Source organism: Neomonachus schauinslandi, chromosome 1 (assembly GCF_002201575.2).
Source record: "Neomonachus schauinslandi chromosome 1, ASM220157v2, whole genome shotgun sequence".
NCBI lineage: Eukaryota > Metazoa > Chordata > Mammalia > Carnivora > Phocidae > Neomonachus > Neomonachus schauinslandi.
The window spans coordinates 196,890,481-196,911,308 of record NC_058403.1 but is presented as its reverse complement, the minus strand read 5'-3'; the positions used below and the strand labels follow the sequence as shown (position 1 = coordinate 196,911,308).

Sequence of the window (20,828 nt, the reverse complement as noted above, 5' to 3'; positions counted from 1 at the left end):
ACGCTGGTGGCATCCTGAGGTTCCGCCCAGAGACCCCGCCCTCCCCAAATCACAGTCCAGACGACACACTGGGGATTCACAGCGGTTTATTGGGGGCCTGGTTAGGCTAGGAACTTTTCCATGCAGAGGCAGTAACGGGGGCGGGGCGGGGCTGGGGACTGGGGTAGGAATCGCGCAGGGGTCACTGGCAGGTGTTGTAGATCTGGACCTGCAAGTTGATGGCTTGAAGCACACTACGCATCCTGGCCTCCAGCCCATCCAGCTGGGCTGCTTTGCCTTCCAGTGCCCGCTCGTTCTCCTCATAGGTGCCCTCCAGCTCTAGGAGGGGCAGGTCTCAGCGGAAGGGTCCGTCTCCCACAAGCCCCACACCTCTGGTGTTCCATCCACCCCAGTCCTCACCTTGCAGCCGTTGCAGCTTGTCCTGAGCAGCCTGCAACAAGCCTCGAGCCTCATCCCGAAGTTGCTCTGCCCGCGCCTGTGCAGCCAGCACCCCCTGGGCCTTGCGCTCAGCCAAGGCCTTCACTGTCTGGTACTGGTCGCCTAGTGGGCCCTGCAGCAGCTGGGAATATAGAGGGCAAAGTCAGCGTGGTGGCCCAGTGGACCCCGGCCTCTACCCCAACCCCCACCAGCTGGCTCTGCCTCAACCCACCTGCTCAGCTTCCCGGGCACGACCCTGGGCACTGCCTGCTGTTTCTTCAGCACTAGAGGCTGCCAGGCTATTCCCTGCTCGTTTCAATTTCAGAGCCTCCAGGAGACCATCCAATTGCTGAGCCCGCTCCCCTGCAGAGCTCAGTGCCTGCTCCGCACCTGCCATCTTCTCCTGCACCTGTTACGGGTGGACCCAGGGTTAAACAGGTCCATGGGTGCGTGCCCATAATCTTGCCCTACTGATGTCCCAGAGAGACCACACCTGGTGCAGGGTCCGCTCCGTGTCCTGTGTGTCGACTACTGCCCCCTGGATGGCACCCTGAGCAGCACCCTGGGCCCTCTGGGCTTCCTCCAGTGCTGCCTGTACTGTTTCTGCCTTCTGTTTCTCACCCTCAGCCCGGCTCCTGAGGAAGAGAGGGAATCAGGGCCTGTAAGTATCAGGACCAGGTGTCAAGGATAGGGGCCAGGATCATGATCAGACCTTGCCCGCTGTGCATCTTGTAGCAGCTGCTCTGCCCGACGCACATCTCCCACGGTACGCGCCAGGATTGTGTCCACATCTGCCAGGCTCCGGACCCTCTCTGCAATCTCGCCTGCCAGGTGCTGAATCTGCTCAGGTGATGCTGGGATGGAGAGCTCTAGCACTCGTGTGGCCACCATCTCAATGCTATCGGGATCAGCCCCCTCCTCTATTGGGGACACAGGCAAGGGCTTAGGGACACAGATTCTCCGGCATGGGCGTCAGACACAATCTTGGGGTGTGGGACCACACATGGAATATGGGGTTGTTAGTAGGCATAGTGATGTAACTACAAGGACAGGAACTGTAAGTGAGCACACACTCGGGGTCATGGACTTCAGGACCACATATAGGCAAAGGTTGAGGGATTAGACATGGAGTCATAAACACAGGTCCAGTGCCGGCCCGAGTATGAGCCCAGGGACACAAGTATGAACACAGACACAGGTAAAACAACCACATGGCCTGGGCTACACGGGAGGCTCACGGCTGAGGAAGTCCTTCACATTCTGGATAAGTTCCCGAAGCTCTTGGTTGGCCTTCTCCACCTGTCCCCTGGAAGCATTAGCCTTGTCCAGGGCTGCCTGGGCCCGCTGTTGTGCCTCGCCTGCCTGCCGACGGGTCTCAGCCACCTGGCTGAGGATGCCACCACCTTCTGCCAGAGCCCGCTGCAACTCTGCCTGTGTGTGCCGGGCCCGACCCAGTGCCAGGTCCGCCATGGCTACTGCCCCGTTGCAGCCGAGGCCCCCACAGCGGGGTTGCCCATCCTCGTCCAGACAGCCAGCACCCCCGCAAGGGCTTGTAGCACAGGGTGCATCCCCCGGGGGTCCACACACCTGCCAGGCACAGAACAAGTCAGGGCCCTGTGGAAGGAACAGCCACAGCCACAGCCACATGTCCCACCCCACACTGTGCCTTACCAGTTCATTTATGGCTGTCAGGCTCAGGGAACGGGCACGGGCAGAGAGCTCGCCTAGTGCCCGTTGGTTGGCCATGTGTTTGCGGTTGAAGTCCTCCCTCTGGGCACCCATCAGCACCTCTGTCCGGTGCCGAGTATCTGCTGAGCTGCTCACAGGGCTGGGCACCGTCAAGGCCGATGTGTTGGCACGATGTTCTGCCTCTGCAGACAGACTGTGGGCGTGGCGGATGCTATCATAGGCACCTACATTGGGCAGAGGCTGGCAGTCAGCTGAAGATCACCTAACCCGGGGCGCGTGGATTAAGCGTCCGACTCTTGATTTTGGCTCAGGTCATGATCTCAGGGTCGTGAGATCAAGCCCTGCGTTGGGCTCTGCGCCGGGCATGGAAACTGCTTAAGATTCTCTCTCTCTCCCTCTCCCTCTGCCCCTCCCTGCTCGCTCTCTCTCTTAAAAAAAAAAAAAAGGGGGGGGCACCTGGGTGGCTCAGGCAGTTGGGCGTCTGCCTTCGGCTCAGGTCATGATCCTGGAGTCCTGGGATCGAGCCCTGCATCGGGCTCCCTGCTCGGCGGGGAGCCTGCTTCTCCCTCTCCCTCTACCGCTCCCCCTGCTTGTACTCTCTCTCTCTTTCTCAAAAAAATAAAATCTTAAAAAAAAAAAAAATCACCCAACCCTGGTCCACCTGCCTCGCTGGCCAACAGCTCACCCAGGAAGTTTGAATGCTTGAGCAGGTCCAGATGCTGATCCAGCTGCCGCAGTGTGAGATTAAGTGCAAGCCCATCTCGCTCCAGATTGCTCAGTGCATGGTTGGCATTGAAGTTCTCATCCTGCACATCTGTCAGTTTTGCCTCCAGCTGGGTCAGGTGCTCAGTGGCCTCTCCAATTGCACGCCTGTGCCAGTAGGGGGTGGTGTTTAGAGAAGCTTCAGCCCTAGTCCACAGGGTCTCCGCCCCATCCCTGCATGTATCCTCAGGCCCATCCGCACCGCAGATCCTCTGTGGCCTCCACGAGCTGTGCAGTGGAGGCAGCTGAGGCGTTGCGGGCACCCACAATCCCCTGCACAGTCCCCAGCTTCTCCTGTATGTGCCAGAAGCTGCTCTCAGAGGCACCCAGTACACCCGTCTGCTGCAGCTCCTGTGCCCGCTGCTCCAGGCGCCGTGTACGGGCAGCCAAGTCCTGTACCACGCGGTCCCAGTCCCCGAAGCATGCGTGGCATGGCAGGCAAGCAGGAAAGACCCCTGAGAAGCCACGGGCACACTGGTCACAGCGCACGCCTGACACGCCTGGGCGGCAGCTGCAGTGCCCCGTGGAGCGGTGACACTGAGGTGTGTCTATTCCACGAGGGTCACAATCACAGGCTGCGGGAAAGGGCAGACCACAGAATTAGGGTGCCAGCGGGGCATCCTGGGAAGCCCCCCAGCCACCCTGGCCCTGTTGACTCTCTCACCGCGGCACTGCAACCCAGGGTCTCCCCAGTGGAGCTCCTGGCACTCAGAACAGGTTCGCCCACCAAAGCCAGCATGGCAGTGGCACTGCCCTGTGAACTAGAGTGGGAACAGAGCAGAGGTCAGCGCCTCAATCAGAGGCTAAGCTCTTGAGACTCGAGACAGACAGCTGGCCCCATCCACCCAGGGATCCACAGGAGGGTCCTGTACCTCATTGCAGGTGGGGCCTCTGGCTCGGCTTGGGTGGCAGGCGCAGGGCTGGCAGCCATGGCCACTGGTAAGGTTCCAGAAGTTGGGGGCACAGCGGTCACAGCTGGGGCCCTGGACATTGGGGAGGCATGGGCACTGCCCACTACTTGGGTCACAGTTGCAGCGGTCAGTGGACGGGCACTGCTGGGGATCTGTACCCAGCAAGTTGCAGGTGCAGCCTGGGCCAGTCAAGCACATTAATCAAGGGGAGCCCGAGCAGCAGAGCCCGACCCCTGCCATCCCCTCCCAATCCCACACTCACGGTGACAGCTCTGTCGGGCAGCCTGCCCATGGAAGCCAGGCTTGCAGTGGGCACAGTGTGGCCCCTCCGTGTGGTGTAAGCAGCGCAGACACTGCCCCGTGCGGGGGTCACAGGCATCAGGGTCCGTGGGGTCAATGTTCCCACTGCACTCACATGGTTGGCACTGGCCACCTGGCCTTGACGGGTCCCCAAAGTACCCAGGGGCACAAGCATCGCACCGCAGCCCTGCCCACATTTGGGAAAGGCATGAGTATTCAGTTCAGCTGCCCCACCCTGATCCCACGCCTGCACCTTATCTATCTACTCACCTGTGTAGCCTGCCCTACAGTGGCACGTGATCTGCTGGGAGTACCCATCCCGATGGCAAGAAGTAGCAAAGTGCCGCCGGCTCCCAGGGCCTTCAGGGCAGGGACAGGGCCGGCATTGGCCCCCATATGGGAGCCGTGGGTCCCCATGGAAGCCAGCAACGCACCTTCGGGGAGCAACAGGAGGAGAGATGTGGTCCCGGAGCAGCCTTCCCACCCACCCACCCTCTCCCAGCTGCTCCAGGCTCACCTTTCACAGTGCTCACCCCCTGTGTGATCGCGGCAGCCCAGGCAAACTCCCGTGAGGGTGTCACACTCGTCTGCATGCCCGTTGCAGACACATGGCCGGCAGCTAGGGAATCCCCACTGGCCCCACTGGCAGCCATCACAGCGAAGCCCGAAGGCACCAGTTCGGCAGGGGCATTGCCCGCTGGTCCCCTCGCACAGGCCACTGAGTGCTCCCTCGGCGCTGCACTGGCAGGCTGGGGGCAAGGCAGAGGCTGAGCCAGGGAAGGGGTTTGAGGGAATCTAGGTGGGGTCAGGGCAGGAAAGTCAAGGAATCGAAGAGAACTTCCAGTGCCCCAGTGCTGGGAGTATGGGCTCTAACTCAGAGTCAGAGAAAGGAAGAAGCACAGTCGGAGGGAGGACGGGGGACAGTCGTGGGGAGGAGAGAGAATAAGAGGGAAGAAAGGCAGGCAGTTACCTTGACAGCCTGTGGGGCCAAAGCCGTAGAAGCCAGGGGCACAGAGATCACAGCGGCGCCCCACCACCGCAGGTTTACAAAGGCACTGGCCGCCGTGGGGATTGCACTCAGAACTCAGTGAGCCCTGGGGGTCACACTGACAGGCTGTGGGCCAGGGGGAGAGGGCCAAGTCAGACTGGGGCCCCACACCTCTGCCCCACCAGCCCACAGCACAGACACTCACGCAAGGCACCGTTGTAGAGCAGGGCGGACAGGCTGATGAGGAGGGGGGCGCAGGCCTCCGAGGGAGGGGTCTTGCTGGGCACCAGCCCCTCCTCGTGGCAGCGGTAGCGTTCAAAGGTGGCACGGCGCTCCAGAGCAGTAGCATCCCCCCCACTAAACATCTCCAGCACCAGGACACGGGGTAGCAGCACCAGCTGAAGCAATGAGCAAGGAAGAGTGAGGCCCAGACCCAGGACGCTATCGGCACTGCCAGAGCACTGAGCACCACCACGGGCCTGCCTCTTCTGTCACGGGCCCCTCCTGTCCGGCCCCCGCTACAGGTCCCATCCTGCACACCCTGCCTTCTTGGTCGGTGTGGGGAGAGGGGCTATTCACCGAGTCAATGAGCAGGCTGGGTGCAGAGTAGGGAGCCTCAGTCTGGGCGCTTCCCCCTGTTCGCACCAGCTTCAGATGCAGTTTGTAGGAGATGCCAGGCTCAAGGCAGACAGGTCTGGGAAATACCATATACCTGGGCGGGGGGGTGGAATAAAAACAGGTATGGGGTTCATCCAGGGACCCTGTACCCACCATCCTAGGCCTCCCCACCCCGCACACCAGCAACCAAATCACTGGCCAAGAAAGACACTAGGCTGGGCTGGGTCATGCCAACAGACAGCTGGAAAGCCTGACAGAGAATTTATACAGGAGATTCCCACAAACATGCCTCACTGGAATCCCATACCTGTGCAGACCAATCTCTAAAAACACTCCCTACAACCTTGCAACCACACAGCATTTCCCTGGCCCAAATACCTGCCAATTTTTCTTTAACGGCCCCCTCACACTTCCTCCAACCTTGACCTCCAACCTCTGCTCTTCACCAAGACTACATCATCCCTGCCCGCCACCTGGCCCTGCCTTTCCTAGGTTATTCTCATCAGTCTGCAAACCCATGCTAGGGTTCTTTTATCTCCCTTGGAAACATCTTCCCTCAATCCCTGAGTCTCCCTTAGCTCTTACCTTGTCTTTGCTTTCCTGCCCAACAAATTCCTAAAACCGGACTGTGGTCACTGCCACCACTCTTGCCTCCCACGCCAATGGAGTTTTTATGCCAACATGCATGGCGACAGCCTGTACCAAGCTCACCAACGACCTCCATGTGGCCAAACCCAGCAGCCTCCTCTCTGTTCCTGTCTGCTCCAGCATTCAGCGGCATGCAATGAAAGCAGTGCACCCTTCTTCCTGAGACACTCTTCTCTCCCCTTCTGGAACCCTGTCCACACTGCTGATTTTCCCCCACCCCCAAATCCTCCTTCTCTACTGGCCTCAAACACCCCACAGCTTGGTTCTGGCCCTCTTTCCTTTCTCTGTCATTTCATTTAGACCTAACCCTTTAGTGACAAGTCCCAGATTTATATCTCCAGCTTGAGGTCTCCCAGTAATTCCAGACACAGAAATCCAACCACCCACTGGCCTTCTCCTCCATGCCTAAGTACCTCGGAACTGCTTCTCCCTATGTCTCTATCTCAGTAAAGAGCCCAATCCTCACCCAGATGAACAAGCCCAAAACGCTAGAGTCATCTTTCCACTTTCTCTCTCCTTCCTACATATCTGAGCCATCAGCTCTGCCGCTGGAACCCTCTGGAACCTTCATCATCTTGTCACATCAACTGCTAAACCTCTGTCCAATCCACTGTCACTCAGCTAACTCAAAAGCCTCCACCTTTAAGTCTATTTTCCACTCCTCAAGTAGAGGGATCTTTGTTAAAAGCAAATCGCAGTTGGTAAAATGTCTATAATGGGTACGGCCCATTATACATTGCTCTCTCCACTCTGTGTACTATTTGAATACTTAAATAATAAAACGTTAAAAAAGAAGGTGATGAAAAAAGATACATGAAAAAAAATACTACCCAAAATGTAAGAAAACAATTATCAGACCAGTCACATCCTGCTCAGAATGCACTGATGCCTTGCCTTTCCCCTGTGGGCATTCCCTATAGCGACACTGAATGGCTTCCCATTAAATCTTGCCACAGGCCTCTGGAACTCACACCCCTAAAAGAGCAGGACATGTTCTACTTCCTTCTTCTGACCTGTGCCATGCCTAACAGCACCTGGTAAACAGCACTCAGGAGGAGGCACTTGAAGCAAGGGACAGATGAATGAGCAGCGGCGTCTTCCAAGTGTCCTTCAGGGAATTAGGGCTGGCCCACAACCCTCCACCGTTACAGATGCTACGATTGGTACCCTCACCTGGTTTCTGGTTGCAGAGTCCCTGGGATGTGGTCATCCTTGGGCAGCACATACCCACACAGGCTGTGGGCAGACACAGGCCCTGGGCGCTGCACAGTCACTTCCATCTCTGCCCATTGCTCAGGGACCTGGGGGGATAGGATGATGAAGGAAACGCTACCACACCCGGAGGTTCAGCTCTGGGTCAGGTTTCACAGGGTCTGACCTGGGGCTCCAAGCGCAGCAGCAGGTCGTAGTCCATGGCTCTCGGCACAGAGGCCACCAGGAACTCCAGTGTCTGACCCTCCTGCAGCCTACCAAAGCCCCGGCCTGTCCAGGATGGAGTCCCAGTAGGGGTCGCCAAGCGCTCCACCACATCGAGCACCTGGGAGGGATGCAGCTCAGGGTGGGTGCTCAGGTAAGACACCGTCTCTTCTGCCGCAGCCTGTCCTCACACCCCAGCTCTTCAGCCGAGGCCCTGTCCAAGGCCAGACACCCTCCCCAGACAAGTACCACCCACAACTCCACCTCTTCAACCCAAGCCCTGTCCTCCAACGCTGCCCCCTACCTGTCCTCGGGTGTCCTCGGCCTCCCAAGTTAGGTGGTCAAGGAAGGGCCGGAAGTAGCCAGGCTGCACCTGCTCACAGCGCCGCCCCACCATGTGCTGGCGACAGCGGCACTGGCCTGTGGCCTCATCGCACCTGGGAAGCCCACAGGTACTCAAGAAGGGCCCCCTATCCTGCCCAGGATCTTTCCCCACCCCTCCTGGGACCCCGGATACAGCACTCACTGGGGATCCAAGGCACCACCCACGTCGCAATCACACGGACGGCAGCCAAGCAGGTCATGGCTCAGGCCCCAGTGACCAGGCTAGGGGAGAGGAGGTTGCTGGGGGCTAGAAACAGACCCCCTTGCCACCCATCCGGGAATCCAGTGACAGCTCTCAGCCTCTACCACCCCTTGGTGAAAACACGGTCCCTAGACCATGGCTCCCACACTTCACCTCCCAGACCTGAGGCCTCTCAGCCAGGAATGGACCCTAAGATCTCCGCACCCACCCACTGGGGCATAGACACCACCTCCTAGCCCGGATAAGTGCAGGACCCCAGACCCCCAAGCCCCTCCAGTCGCACCAGGCAGCGGTTACAGCCACGTCCAGTCACTAGACGCTTGCAGAAACAGGTTCCACTGTTGGGGTCACAGGAGGTGACCCCAGGCACTGTGCCCCGTGCATCACACTGACACCCTGCAGGGAAGGAGACCCATCACACTCTGAGGAGCTGTGGCAGTGCTGGTGTTGAGTTGGGCCAAAAGTAAGAAGTCAGGGTTAAGGTCAGGACAGGAGCGAGGGCAAGAAGCACATACGCCGGCAGCCGGCAGGGTCACTGGCACTGAGCCCGAAGAAGCCATCACGGCATCGCTGACAGCGAGAGCCCACCACATGTGCTTTGCAGCGACACTGGCCCGAAACCAGCCCCAGGGCAGGATCATCATGGGGATTGCAGCGACCACCGTCTTGGGAACCCATGGGGTCACAATCACAGGCTGAGGGCAAAAAGAGATGCAGGGTCACCCTATCCCAACTAGCCCAGCACCACGCATCTCCCTAGCCTCCCCGACACTGGATTCCCAGCCTGGCTCCACCCTATGCCCCCCACCCCCACCCCAAACCCCTGCAACCTGGACAGCAGTCTGGCCTCCTAGTTCCTACCCCAGACTCAGCCTTCCCTCTCCCATGCCCAACCCCAGCCTCACAGCGGCACACGGCTGGGTCCCGGAGGTCCTTGCTTGGGTCACGGTAGAAGAAGGGTCGGCAGAGCTCACAGTGGCGCCCAGCTGTATTGTGCTGACATCCATCACACACACCTCCACTCACGTTGCCAGACGCCAGGTATACAGCCATGTCAAAGTGGCAGCTGTGGGCGTGCCCGTGGCACTCACACTCTTGGAGGGAGGGGAAGGCAGGACAAAGGCCCGTTGAGGGACCACGTCCTGAGGATAAGGGGTGTAGGGGTCCCAGTGATACCACAGGTCCCTGACACAGGCCAGAATTTGTGGGTGGGGGCTCAGATACTTTAAGGTTTCAGCATCATACTGGGCCCTGACCAGAGAAGACTTGGAAGAGGGTTAAGGGAGACCCTAGGGGCATCAAGGCCTGGACACCCTTCGGACATAGCCTGGGTGTTAGGCGTTTGACCAACCAGCTCTAAGTTCTACCCATGGCACAGCCAGGCCACAGTGTTCTGGGGCTACGGGGACCAGGACCTCACTCACTCCTGCAGGCATGACTGTGGCCATCCTCAGCTGGATGCCAGGGCAAGTCATGATAGAAATCCTGACACTGCTCACAGTTGAGGCCACGAGTGTTGTGTTTGCAGATGCAGGCCCCATGAACCTAGGAGGCAGAGAGGCAAGTGGTCAGCACTGTCCAGCCAGGCCTGTCCCTGCCCCCAGCCCTATTCCAACCAGCTGAAGTCCCTCACCATGCCCTCAGCATGGGTTGGTGCTCCTGGGGCGGGTGCACACTGCGAGGCGTGTCCATAACAGAAGCAGTTGCCACGCACAACCAGCTCGTAGAGGGCATAATAGTATTTCTCACGGATCTCCCGCCGTGGGTCGAGCAGGTTGTCCCCCAGTGTATGCAGGCGTGTCAGGTTCACCCGTAGGTTGGTGATCTTCAGCAGGTCTAAGTGGGGGGAAAGGATTGGGAGCCAGCTGGCCAGGGAGGCTCTTGTTGCCCCATGCCCACTCAGGGGCTGCAGCTGCCAAGGTCACCTTGGAAGACCTTCTGTCTACTGTTATATGAGCTAAATTGGACTTGGCACCTGCCCCAAGAAGCACCCAAAATAGCTACTGAGGCCCCAAATAGTCACCAGTCGGACGCTGGGACTGTGCCAGGCTCAAAGAGAGGAACACTCACTCTGGATCCATGGGCTATAGGGGTCTGGGATAGGGATGGCAGGATCCAGCACACGATAGATGACCTGGAGGGACATGGAGCCATTAGAGACACTGGACCCTGCCTCAGGCCCATCATCCCCCTCTTCCTGCCCCATGTCAGATCCCAGCTCTCACCTCGCCTTCAGTGGATGGCTCAATCTCTGAGTAGCGGGACTCACAGACTACATCATCCCAGTGCCGTGGTGGGGCGAGTGGGACTCCTGGAAAGTCAGCCCCACAGTCATAGGAAAAATATCGGTACACATGCCAGGTGCGTCCAAAGTCAGCTGAGCGCTCCACCAGCATGGCAGCAGGACGAAATGTCTGGGTGGGGGGCATGGCTGATCAGTGACTATCAGGACTCAAGTCTAGCCCAGGCCCATCAAGAGAGCCCTGCCCAGCTGGGGCTTGCCCTGAAGCAGCTCATGGACAGATGGGGGGTGACCGCTGGAAGCCAAGCAATAGTCAGGGAGGGTAGCCACTTCTGGGGGAAGGCTCAGGGGTCATGGGGCCCAGGGAGGCAGCACCTAATCCAGCCTCACGTTGGGGCAGCATGGGCAAAGGCCTGGAGGCAGAAGGCAACAGAAGGTGTGGGAGACGAAGGAGCCTCCCATGCAGCCAGACAGAACACAGCATATGAGCTCAGCAAGACTGGGCTAAGGAGCTGGGACTCTGTTCAGGGGCAATGGGGAGCCAAGCAGGGTGATTCAAGCAGGCTCCCAGACATGCGGGCACCTTGAAGGTCATAATGAGGTGCGTGAAATGAAACTCAGCCTCCAAGTCCAGCTGGATGGTGACCACGGGGACACCTGGGGCAGGAGTCGGAGGTCAGGGACTTGAGACTACTGGTGGGCAACCCTGCTCACCCCATGCCCCACCCACGGCCTCACCATTCTCTGACTGCCACCAGGCTGCCCGGCGCTGTGGTGCAAAGCTAGTAACTACATTCTGGATGCGATGGCTGTTTGGGTTGTCTCTAGCAGAGAAGGGGTGCCGGGAGTCACACAGGAAGCACTTCTTCTCATCCTGGGTTGGGTCAGAGTCAAGGTCAGGGTCAGTGTCTCAGGCAGTGGCAGCACCCCCTACCCCCCAGTCACCCCATCCCACCCAGGCGCACCTGCAGGTGACTAACGATGCAGTAGGGCTGGGGGCCATGCAAACCACAGGTGGATGAGGCAGTTAGTCTGTCAGCACGGCCGACTAGCAGGTCACCTGTGGCAGGGTAGCAGCTTCCCCTCGAACAGCCTGGCACATCCGGGGCCAGCGCCTGGGCCAGGGCGGTGGCCAGCACTGGGAACAGTGGGTCAGCCAGTTCTGCTGCGCTCCCACCCAGTAGCCCCAGGGTTGGCTCCCCCAGGACCCACCATCGCATCCCACAAACCCCAGGCCTTCACCAGGCCCTCTCACCACTCAGCAGTAGGCCCAGTCGAAGCTCCCAGGGCCCAGGCTGTCCCCGCAGGTCCCTCCCTCGGTCCCCTGAGGCCCGCTCCATCCTGGAGAGGAGGGGAATCCAGATGAGGGGTGATAAGAGGTCCAGAGCCTGTGCCCACCTTCCCCCTCCCTTGGCGTCCCGTGCATACCCTGCCCGCGTAAGTCCGCGACTGATTTCCCACTCAATCCTCCGGCCGGCGGCCCCTACACTAGCTGAGTCCTCCGACTTTGAGCAAAGTTGAGAAGCACGGCAAGAAGGAAAGCATGGAGTGGATTTTGGGCAGGAGTACATTTCCACACAGAGGTTCCCCTCCCACCTCTCCAGAAGCCACCCTCATTCTAGAAACCAGACACAGGCCACCTCACCTGCAAATCTTTATTGAGCTCCCTTGCCCAGACCCGTGCAGAGCAAGGGGAAGGGGGGTTGTCTTTAAGCCACCACAGTTAGGGGGCGCACCAAGGAGGGGGTGTGGCATGAGCTAAGGAAAAAGAGTCTGATCTGAGACTTCAAATGGCCCACAGAACACAGCCTTTGTCCCTAGCATTGTAGGTGCTGTGGAAGTCACCATCAGTGAGGCTGTTCAGTCCCAGGGCTCCAGCATCAGCGGGGAGGTGAGAGGGCACACACAGAGATCAAGCTCCTCTATTTAGGGAGGTGGGAGACTTTAGGTTGGCCTGGCCCAAGCGACAGGACAAGAAGCGGGTAGGAGGAAAGATGGAGAAAGGTCATCCTCTGCCCAAGTCACAGCTCCAGGGCTCTCCACCTCCCTTAGTCACTACAACAAGTAGGCACAAGAAGTGTTTTCTCAGTTTCCCAGTGTGAAAATGGGAGCTGGGCAGTCGACAGAGGCAGTGAGTGAATCCAGATCTTATGGCCATTCATCCGCTCCAGACCTTCTGGCCCGCCGGGAGGCCTGAGCCCGGGCTTGGAATGCGGGCTGCTAGCAAGTGCCCCACCCTGGCCCCTGGGACCACAGGCGGGACCACGGGACTCTGCAGGTCTGTAGGGCCAGGGCCTGGTGGCTCTGAGCTGCCACAGCTGTGCCCACTCTGTCTGGGGCCAGGTGGAGAGTACCCAGAGCTGTGGGACCGGGGGAGAAAGCTGGGGTTCTTCGGGGGGGGGGAATCACCAGGCTTCTCCAGAAGAGTCTGAGCAGGGGAGCAGTCAATCTACTGGACTTTCAGGGTCTCTGGGAGTTATTCCAGTTATCTGGAGTAGGGGTCTCCAGTTACCCGGGGCTCATGTAGTCAACCTGAGGGGGCTCAGGGATACTAGAGGTGACTCAGAATTTTAGATCACTCAGAAAAGGATCTATCAAGGTCAAAGGCACTAGATGGCCTCTGTTGAGTTTTACATGATATCTGGTTTCTTAAGGACAGAGAATCACTGGAGGATATCATGGGGTCCCATGGGGGGTTACTCAGGGTCAATGGGTACTCAGTGGGGCCCTTGGTCTCTCAAGGTCAGGAGATTCTTGGGTCAGTCACTTTGAGTCACTCAGGTAGTCCCAGAGTCTCTTACCGGCATCCATAGACCGCAATCAGCAGGTGGCATACACATTTGCCCATAGCCGCATGTGCTCAAGCAACTCTGCTGCCCGAAGCTCCAGGGCCCACAGCGTGGCTATCTTCTTGCCCAGTGTCTGCTCCTTCTGCACCAGGCGGCGCTCCAACCCTGAGGATCAGGTCATGTGAGCCACGCTCTGACCTTTGGCCCTAATCTCTGACCCTGGTCCTCAAATCTGTCATGACCTTAACTCTGACCTAAATGAGCTCTAACCCTAATCAACATTTGACCCCTGTTCTGAACTTTGACCCCAGCCCTGACCCTCCCACACCATCCCTGTTCTGACTCTGACCCTCCCATCTGACCCTTATCCCACCCCATCCCCACCCCTGTGCCTGATGGAGGACACCTTCAGCTCTGGGCAGTTCCTGGCCTATGATGTCTGGTGCAGGGAGGGCACCTTGGATCTGACCCAGCGGAGGGCAATGCCCACTGCCCCATTTTGGGGGAGGGGCACCCCCAGCCCACGCCATGCCATGAGCTCCACACTTGCAGCATCTGCTCCTTCTTCTGTGGGAATTAGGGTAGGAATCTCAGATGTGAACTCTGATCTCTGACCCAACAAACACTGACCCTAACCTCTCACTGACCCTGCCTCTGACATGACTACATGGTGTGCTAGGGGCTAACAAGAGCCAAACGTTAAATTTTCAGGAATTTTGTGACTCAGCTGGTAAATGGTAGGTAGATTAAAGTCAGCCATGGTGGATTTACTTATACCAGGGAAACTAGCAAACACTACAAATCAGTTCCCTTTGACCTCCAGCCAATTGTTAAATATTTACCTGCATACTAGTGCTCCCACCTGACCCCTGGTCAGCCCTTATGAGTATTCCTCATTCTGGAAGGAGTATCATAGCAGTGTCCCAGATGCCCACCTGCCCCTGCCCTCAGCTGTGAACAGACACACAACAAGCAGACAGGTACCCAAGAGGAGGATCTGCACAGTTGCTTGCACATGCGCTATGGTGGCCACACCCCAGGGCCCCCTTGTCCGATGCCATGTCTCCCGGGCCTGGATTCCTGTGGCGCTTGCTGTGGCCTGGATTTGCTGCATCTGGTAGGGGTGGGTAAGATGTGGAATGTGTCTCCTGCAACCCTATGGCCAAGCTATGGTTCCCTATGACTCCCCCACCTTGGCCCCCATTCATGGCCCCAGTGGCTCTGTACCAGTTGCTGATGCTGCTCTAAGGCTGTGGCAGCTGTGTCCAGGCTATCGGAAGAGTTACGGGAAGCAAGCAGAGCCCACTGGGCAGTGGGCAGGGTCCCAGGGCAAGAGGGAACAACACAGGGTACAGGAACACAGCCATCCCAGGTCCCCAATCCCTGCATTCCTGCAAACAAGACAGGTGATCCAGTGAGAAATGCATGTCCCAAATGCCCTAGTGCCCTACATCCAGGTTATGGCTAGAAGAGAGTCTTGGCCTTGGCGAAACCCCTATAGTGATCCATATCTCCACCCACCACTCCCGCTTTGACTAGGAGTCTCAGAAGCTGTGGATGCAACATCTGCACCCTGTTGACCAGCTCCTTCAGTTTCAGCTCCCACACAGCTGTCCCTGTCCCTGGCTGGCCCACCCCCCGAAGCAGCTGCTCCATCCACCGCTGGGCCTCTCGGGCCTTTCCCAGGTTGCTGTCCGGTTCTCCAAATGTGGCCATAACCTGGGCTTCAAGCAGGGCCTCCTGGGAAAGCAGGGCAGCTGAGGAGACCTGGGCCGCAGCATCTGCACGGGATGGCAGGGAGGGATAGAGGTGACTCAGGGCTCCACTGGCTGAGGCAGGGCCAATCAGCCTTCTGGGTTCCCCAGATACATAAGCAAGCGCACCTGGCCCCTTCCTTCTGCCCCAGCCTAGCCTTTACCCCCACCTGCCCACCCGCCTGCCCATTAGGCCTCACCTTGGGCTCCTGTGGCCCTTTTGGACCAGGCCAAGCCCTTGACACAGTCTAGCTGCTGGGATAATTCTTCCAGCTGTTCACACTGCCTCCTAACCCATGGCTCTCTTTCTGCCACAATCTGCCCTGTGGCCCACAGTGTCTGGACCAATGCAGTCACTTTGCTCCTGCAGGAAGATGGAGTTATCAGCCTGACCAGAGATGTACTCTCCTCCATGACTCCTCACTCAAGAAAACCCACCTAACTCCAAAACCCAGGACTCAGACAGGCCAACCTGAGACCTTCTGAAATCCCCAACCCTGAGAAGCTAGCTGGAGACCTCCTCCTTACTGACCCAAGACCCGTTGGCGAATCCAGCTATCTACTCCGTAAGTTGCTCCAGAGTCCCCGCAACAAAGGTGAAGAAGATTCCAGGAGAATCTGTGCTTGCTGGAGTATCCCCTCCAGGGCCTGCAGGTGTCCACCCTGGCCCCTAGCACCCCAGTCAGGCATCCCCTGGTATAGGGAGGTGACCTTCTGGGCCACAATTTCCAGCTGCAGCTGGAGCAGAGCTAGACATAGGTCCCAGGAGGTGAAACAGGTAGGGCAGGACATGCAGTGTGGGAAGCCACCTCTGGAACCACGGGCACATGCCTGGCACCTCATCCCCGAGATGCCCTCTCTGCATAAGCAGGCACCTGTGTGTGGATCACAGCTGGGCAAGATGGAGCCCTGTGGGTCACAGGCACAGGCTGTGGAGGGGAGCAGGCAGCTCTTGCCCCAGCCTTGCCTCCAAGAAGCCTGGAGAACAGCCCTGTGTGAGTGGGAGGGTGCACACAAGCCTTTGCCTAAGCCACTGCTCAGAATGACCATGGGCACTGGCATCTTCTCTGGCCACAGAGGCCATATGGCATGGCAGCCTTTGGGCAGGGAAAGAGCACAATGCTCTGGAAGCTCTACAGTCCAGTCAAGGGTCAGCTGGGGTACAGGACTGGCAGATGGGTTCAGAAAAGAGCCACCTGATGTGTGCTCTCTGTAGGAATACCCCACCTGGCCTTGCCAACAGCTTTTCATGAATATTTCTTTGAATTTGGGGGGAAACATCAATAAACATGCTGTGTTCTCCCTCAGGAAAGCCCCACTGTTCCCCTGCTACTCCACACTGGGCCCCTTCAGGGAAACATCATCCCTGGTGGTGTGGATCATGTGAGTGGCTTTCTCACCTCTGCATTCCTGCTCTGGGTCACCCCGGTACCCATCCTGACACCTGGAGCATGTGCGACCCCCGATCCTACCCGGCAGGTGCACTGACCTGGGACCTGAGGGGAGAGAGTGTGGGCCAATGGGTAGGAACACAGAGCCTCCTCTGGGCCAGGGAGAAGAACACGAGTGTTCAAAGGCAGTGTGTGCATACCAAGCACAGAGTCTTCTCCCTGCCCTGCTCCTGCCCTGGGCAGCATCCACACCTGTGCTTGGCCGAAGGCTTCTCCCTTTCCTGCTTCCTCTGGCCTGACCTCCTTGGCCAGCCCCCACCTTCCCACATTGCCAGCCTCCCACAGACCCTCTGGGTTCTCAACTCCTGACTTGCTATTCTGTGTCCTGATCTGAACACCCCGCTGTCTCACCCTGATGTCTCCTTCACCCTGCCTCCCACCATCTCTTTGCCAAGGACATAAGAACACACACTTCAGGCTTCGTTTCATTTGGTCGCTGATTACTCTCCTCCTGGAAACTCCTGCTCACAGTGGCCAAGCTCTCAATCCTCACCCTTCACCTGTGTCTCCTCAGCCTCCCCCCCCCAGCCCCTGCCACGTTCAGTCCACTTGCGGGGACCCATTCACAGTGGGTCACCCACACACTAGCACATGGCTGCACGTGGGGTCAGGTACGTGTGGTCTCATGTCTGCCTTACCCCAAATCCCGCCATTATCTTATAGCTGATGTCACACAAAAGCAGAGACTCACACAGCTGTTTGCAGCCACACCCCCCCGGTGCTGGTGGTCATGTGAACACTCACACCAGCCACAAGTTAACATCTTGTCAGAGGCACACACACCTTCACTCACACCCGGACACCGCCACAAGCTATGTGCAACGTGGCCTTATTCCCTGGGTGACATGCCGGCTGCACAGTGTGTTGGGCATGGCAGTTGCAGGGCTCACAGTCCCCCCAGGTTCCAGAAGAGAGGGGCACAGCGGCTACAGTCCTGCCCCAGTGTGTGGGGGCGGCAAGAGCACAGCCCACTGACCTGGTTGCAGAAGCGGGCTTCAGCCCAAGAGGGGCACCGTGCAGGGACAGTGCCCTGGGGTCACAGCTGCAGCCTGGGGAAGAGGAAGGGTCTGAGGAAAGAGAACGCACCCACCCGCCTTGGGGTGTTCTCACCCATCCTAGCCACACAGTCACGCCGGCAGCCCCCTGGACGCAGGGCACTGCCATGGAAGCCAGGCCTGCAGTGGGCACAGCTGGGACCTTAGGTGTGGTGCAGACAGTGCTGGCAGTCCCCACTGTGGGCGTCGCAGGCAGCAGGATCACGGGGACCGATATTATTGTTGCACTGACAGGGCCGGCACGGGCTCCTTCTGGGGTCTCCCCCTGGCCAAGGGCGCCCAAAGTAGCCAGAGGAACAGCGGTTGCAGCGGGGGACCGGAAAGGATCGAGGTATGGGTGGGTTGTCTCAGGTGCCTTCCTGTATCCTTGTGGCCTGTGGGTCCCACGTATGCAGCCAGAAAGTCTGAGGTCGAGCCAAGAAGGCAGAGAACACAGAAGCTACATTACAGCCCACCTTCCTGGTTTACAAATTCCATGTCTATAGCTCCTCCCATCTGCCCCTCCCTCCCTTGAACAGCAACTCCTCCAGGAGACGTGCCCAGCCTGCAGCTCCACATACAGGTGGCCCTGGCAAAGATTTGCCTCGTGGGGCGCCTGGGTTGCTCAGTTGGTTAAGCGACTGCCTTCGGCTCAGGTCACGATCCTGGAGTCCCGGGATCGAGTCCCGCATCGGGCTCCCTGCTCAGTAGGGAGTCTGCTTCTCCCTCTGACCCTCTTCCCTCTCATGCTCTCTGTCTCTCATTCTCTCTGTCTCAAATAAATAAATAAAATCTTTAAAAAAAGATTTGCCTCGTGGACCTGATGAGGTTGTGAACAAGTGAGCAGGGCCACCGGGTTGCCCTTGCCAAACAGCCCTCACCTGCATAGCCAGGTGCACAGAGGTATAGGACACGTCCACTCGCACTGTCCACATGGCAGGAAATCCCATGATAGAGGCCAGAGCCAGGGTGCCCAGGACAAGGGCAAGGTCCGCACTGCTGGCCTGAGCCCAGGGTGGGGTCTCCAGAATAGCCGTCCAAGCACCTGCGGGCAGCAGCATATGGAATGGGACGTGGCCCACTCATCATAATTCCTACCCAGCCCTTCCAGCGACAGCGCTCACCTTGCACAGTGCCAGCCTGTGGTGGTTCCCGGGCAAGCCTGGCAGACCCCTGTGAGTGGCTGGCACAACTCAGCGTGTCCAGTGCAGGTACAGGGCTGGCAGAGAGGGAAACCCCACCAGCCAGAGAGGCAGTGGGCACAGCGGTGACCAGCAAGGCCTGCCCGGCATGTGCACTGCCCACTCACAGGGTTACAAATGGTACTAGTGGCCCCTCGGTGTGGCAGTGGCACTCTGTGGGGAATGACAGGGCCGTCAAGCCATGCGGAGAAAGGAGATGATTGGTCCCAGACCCCACACCCATCCTCGCTGGCCCTGAAGGCTTACCACTGCAGCCAGTGGGCCCGATGCTGTATATTTCAGACATGCAGTCACAGGTACGACCAATGATATTGGGATGGCAGGGGCAGGGCCCACCTAGTGGGGTGCACAGTGTTCAGGGAACCCTGGGGGTGGCACTCACATGCTGGCAGGAGAAAGAGCGAGATGAAGTGAACCTCACGGTGCTTCCTGCAAGCCCTATATTGCAGCCCCCTCAAGCCAGGGGCATATACTCACCAAGGCCACCCCCGTGGAGCAGGGCCGAGATGCTGCAGACAAGGTGGGCACAAACCTCAGGCATGGTGCTGGGGAGGCCAGTCCTTGCTGCCTCCACGCAGCCTGCCTTGTGGAGCTCCTGTAAGTGCTCTGTGGCCCCAGGGTCCACAGATCTCAGCCCAGGCAACTCCTTCACCCACGGCAAGAGCACAATCTAGTAGGAGGGTGGAGGGTGGCAGGCAGAGGGTAGTGAGCCCAGCCCCACTCACTATCACCTACTAACTACCCTTCCTTGTAGTGGATCTCACAGCCCCTTCCTACTCCTTTCCTAGTTCTCTTCTGAGTCTGTTTCTCCTTCCTGTCCCCTGGCTCCCATCTAGTCCACGCAATGCCACCTCTCACTCAGAATCACTGCAGCAGCCTCCGCCTTGCAATCCATTCCCCCCATGAATCTTCCCTGTTCAAGTCCCTTCCATGGCTCCCCACTGCCCCACAATGCCCGTATGTCCTTGGACGTCTGGTGGCTGCCTATTCTCATCTTCTATCCTTCGCATGTGCTTTGCTCCTGCCTGGATCCCCCTCCTTACACTATCCACCTGTCTCCATCCTCTTGGTGCAACTCCAGGCCTCTGCGACGCCTACTCCCCAGCCCTACTGCATCCACATAATTCTGCTATAATTTGTCCCCCCCCAGAGGTGGGGTGGAACCCCTAGGACCTCACCGAATCCAGAAGGATAGTGCCCCCCTCTGGTCTCCACATCCCCTTGGTCCTGCACAGCGTCAGGATCAGGGAGTAGCGTGTCCCCAGTTCAAAGCAGAAAGGTCTGGATAAAACCACAGCTCTGCAGAGAGCAGGGAAGGAGTAAGGGTGGGATAAGGAGGCCATGATCATGTGGTCTCAGGGGTGTCCCATTTCTGCTGCATCTAGTATTTTATCATATGACCCATGCAAAAAAGACCAACTTCTTAAATCTTGATGTTTTACGTTCAGTCCCTGTTTTGACTGCTCTGTGACATGATGATATTCCATATTGGAGATTTTCCACTTTGAGTGTTGTTTCAAATGTGTTGGCAGCATAATAGGGTCTTGCTATTGGGGGTTCTAGGGTCCTGCCTACCTGTGTGCGTAGGTCAAGGCCACCTGGAACAGCTGCTCTGAGTGCAGATGGGCACAGCGGGTGCTCCTGGACAGGGACCAGGCATGAACACAGACTAATGCCTGCCAGTCTTCAGCTGCCTGGGGTTAGGGATCAGCAGTCACAGAGCTGCCCTGCCCACCACCCAGCATCACCCATTCACCTGCTTGGGACCTATGTCACAGACCTTGGTCTCATAGCACAGGACAATGTCATGCTCCATGACACGAGGCACTGTGGGCCCCAGCAGAGAGAGGCCGGCCCCATCAACCACATGTGCAAAGCCCAAGCCAGTCCACGGTGCAGAGCCAGCTCCCTGCTGCAAGGGCAGGGGCTCCTCTGGGGCCTGGATGTGAGACACAGACTCCCAGGCCCAGATCACCCCATGACCTGGACCCTCAGGACTTAGGTTCGCATTACCCCAAGAC

The 20,828-nt window shown here is 58.3% G+C and overlaps 1 protein-coding gene across 2 annotated transcripts; it reads right to left on the bottom strand.

The window, feature by feature from the left end:
• Positions 1-69: 69 nt before the first annotated feature.
• Positions 70-13,424, bottom strand: LAMB2 (laminin subunit beta 2). Of its 2 annotated transcripts, none has more exons than XM_021686908.1 (33): positions 12,006-12,068; positions 11,833-11,918; positions 11,543-11,715; positions 11,316-11,451; positions 11,161-11,234; positions 10,561-10,749; positions 10,406-10,469; positions 9,969-10,171; positions 9,760-9,880; positions 9,241-9,429; positions 8,851-9,030; positions 8,619-8,731; positions 8,276-8,355; positions 8,054-8,186; positions 7,712-7,870; positions 7,507-7,634; positions 5,647-5,779; positions 5,273-5,465; positions 5,050-5,193; positions 4,597-4,828; positions 4,350-4,513; positions 4,042-4,266; positions 3,741-3,958; positions 3,533-3,629; positions 3,071-3,443; positions 2,792-2,976; positions 2,089-2,330; positions 1,656-2,004; positions 1,130-1,337; positions 911-1,052; positions 650-826; positions 400-559; positions 70-318 (listed from the first exon to the last, which is right to left on the bottom strand). In XM_021686908.1, exons 2-33 carry the CDS (start codon positions 11,915-11,917, stop codon positions 182-184), a joined length of 5,406 nt encoding a protein of 1,801 aa, XP_021542583.1. In that variant the 5' UTR covers position 11,918; positions 12,006-12,068; the 3' UTR covers positions 70-181. The 2 variants fall into 2 exon arrangements, with proteins under 2 accessions (XP_021542583.1, XP_021542584.1); XM_021686909.2 differs by lacking the exon at positions 12,006-12,068 and adding an exon at positions 13,379-13,424 and having other exon boundaries at positions 76-318.
• Between the last annotated feature and the right edge of the window lie 7,404 nt (positions 13,425-20,828).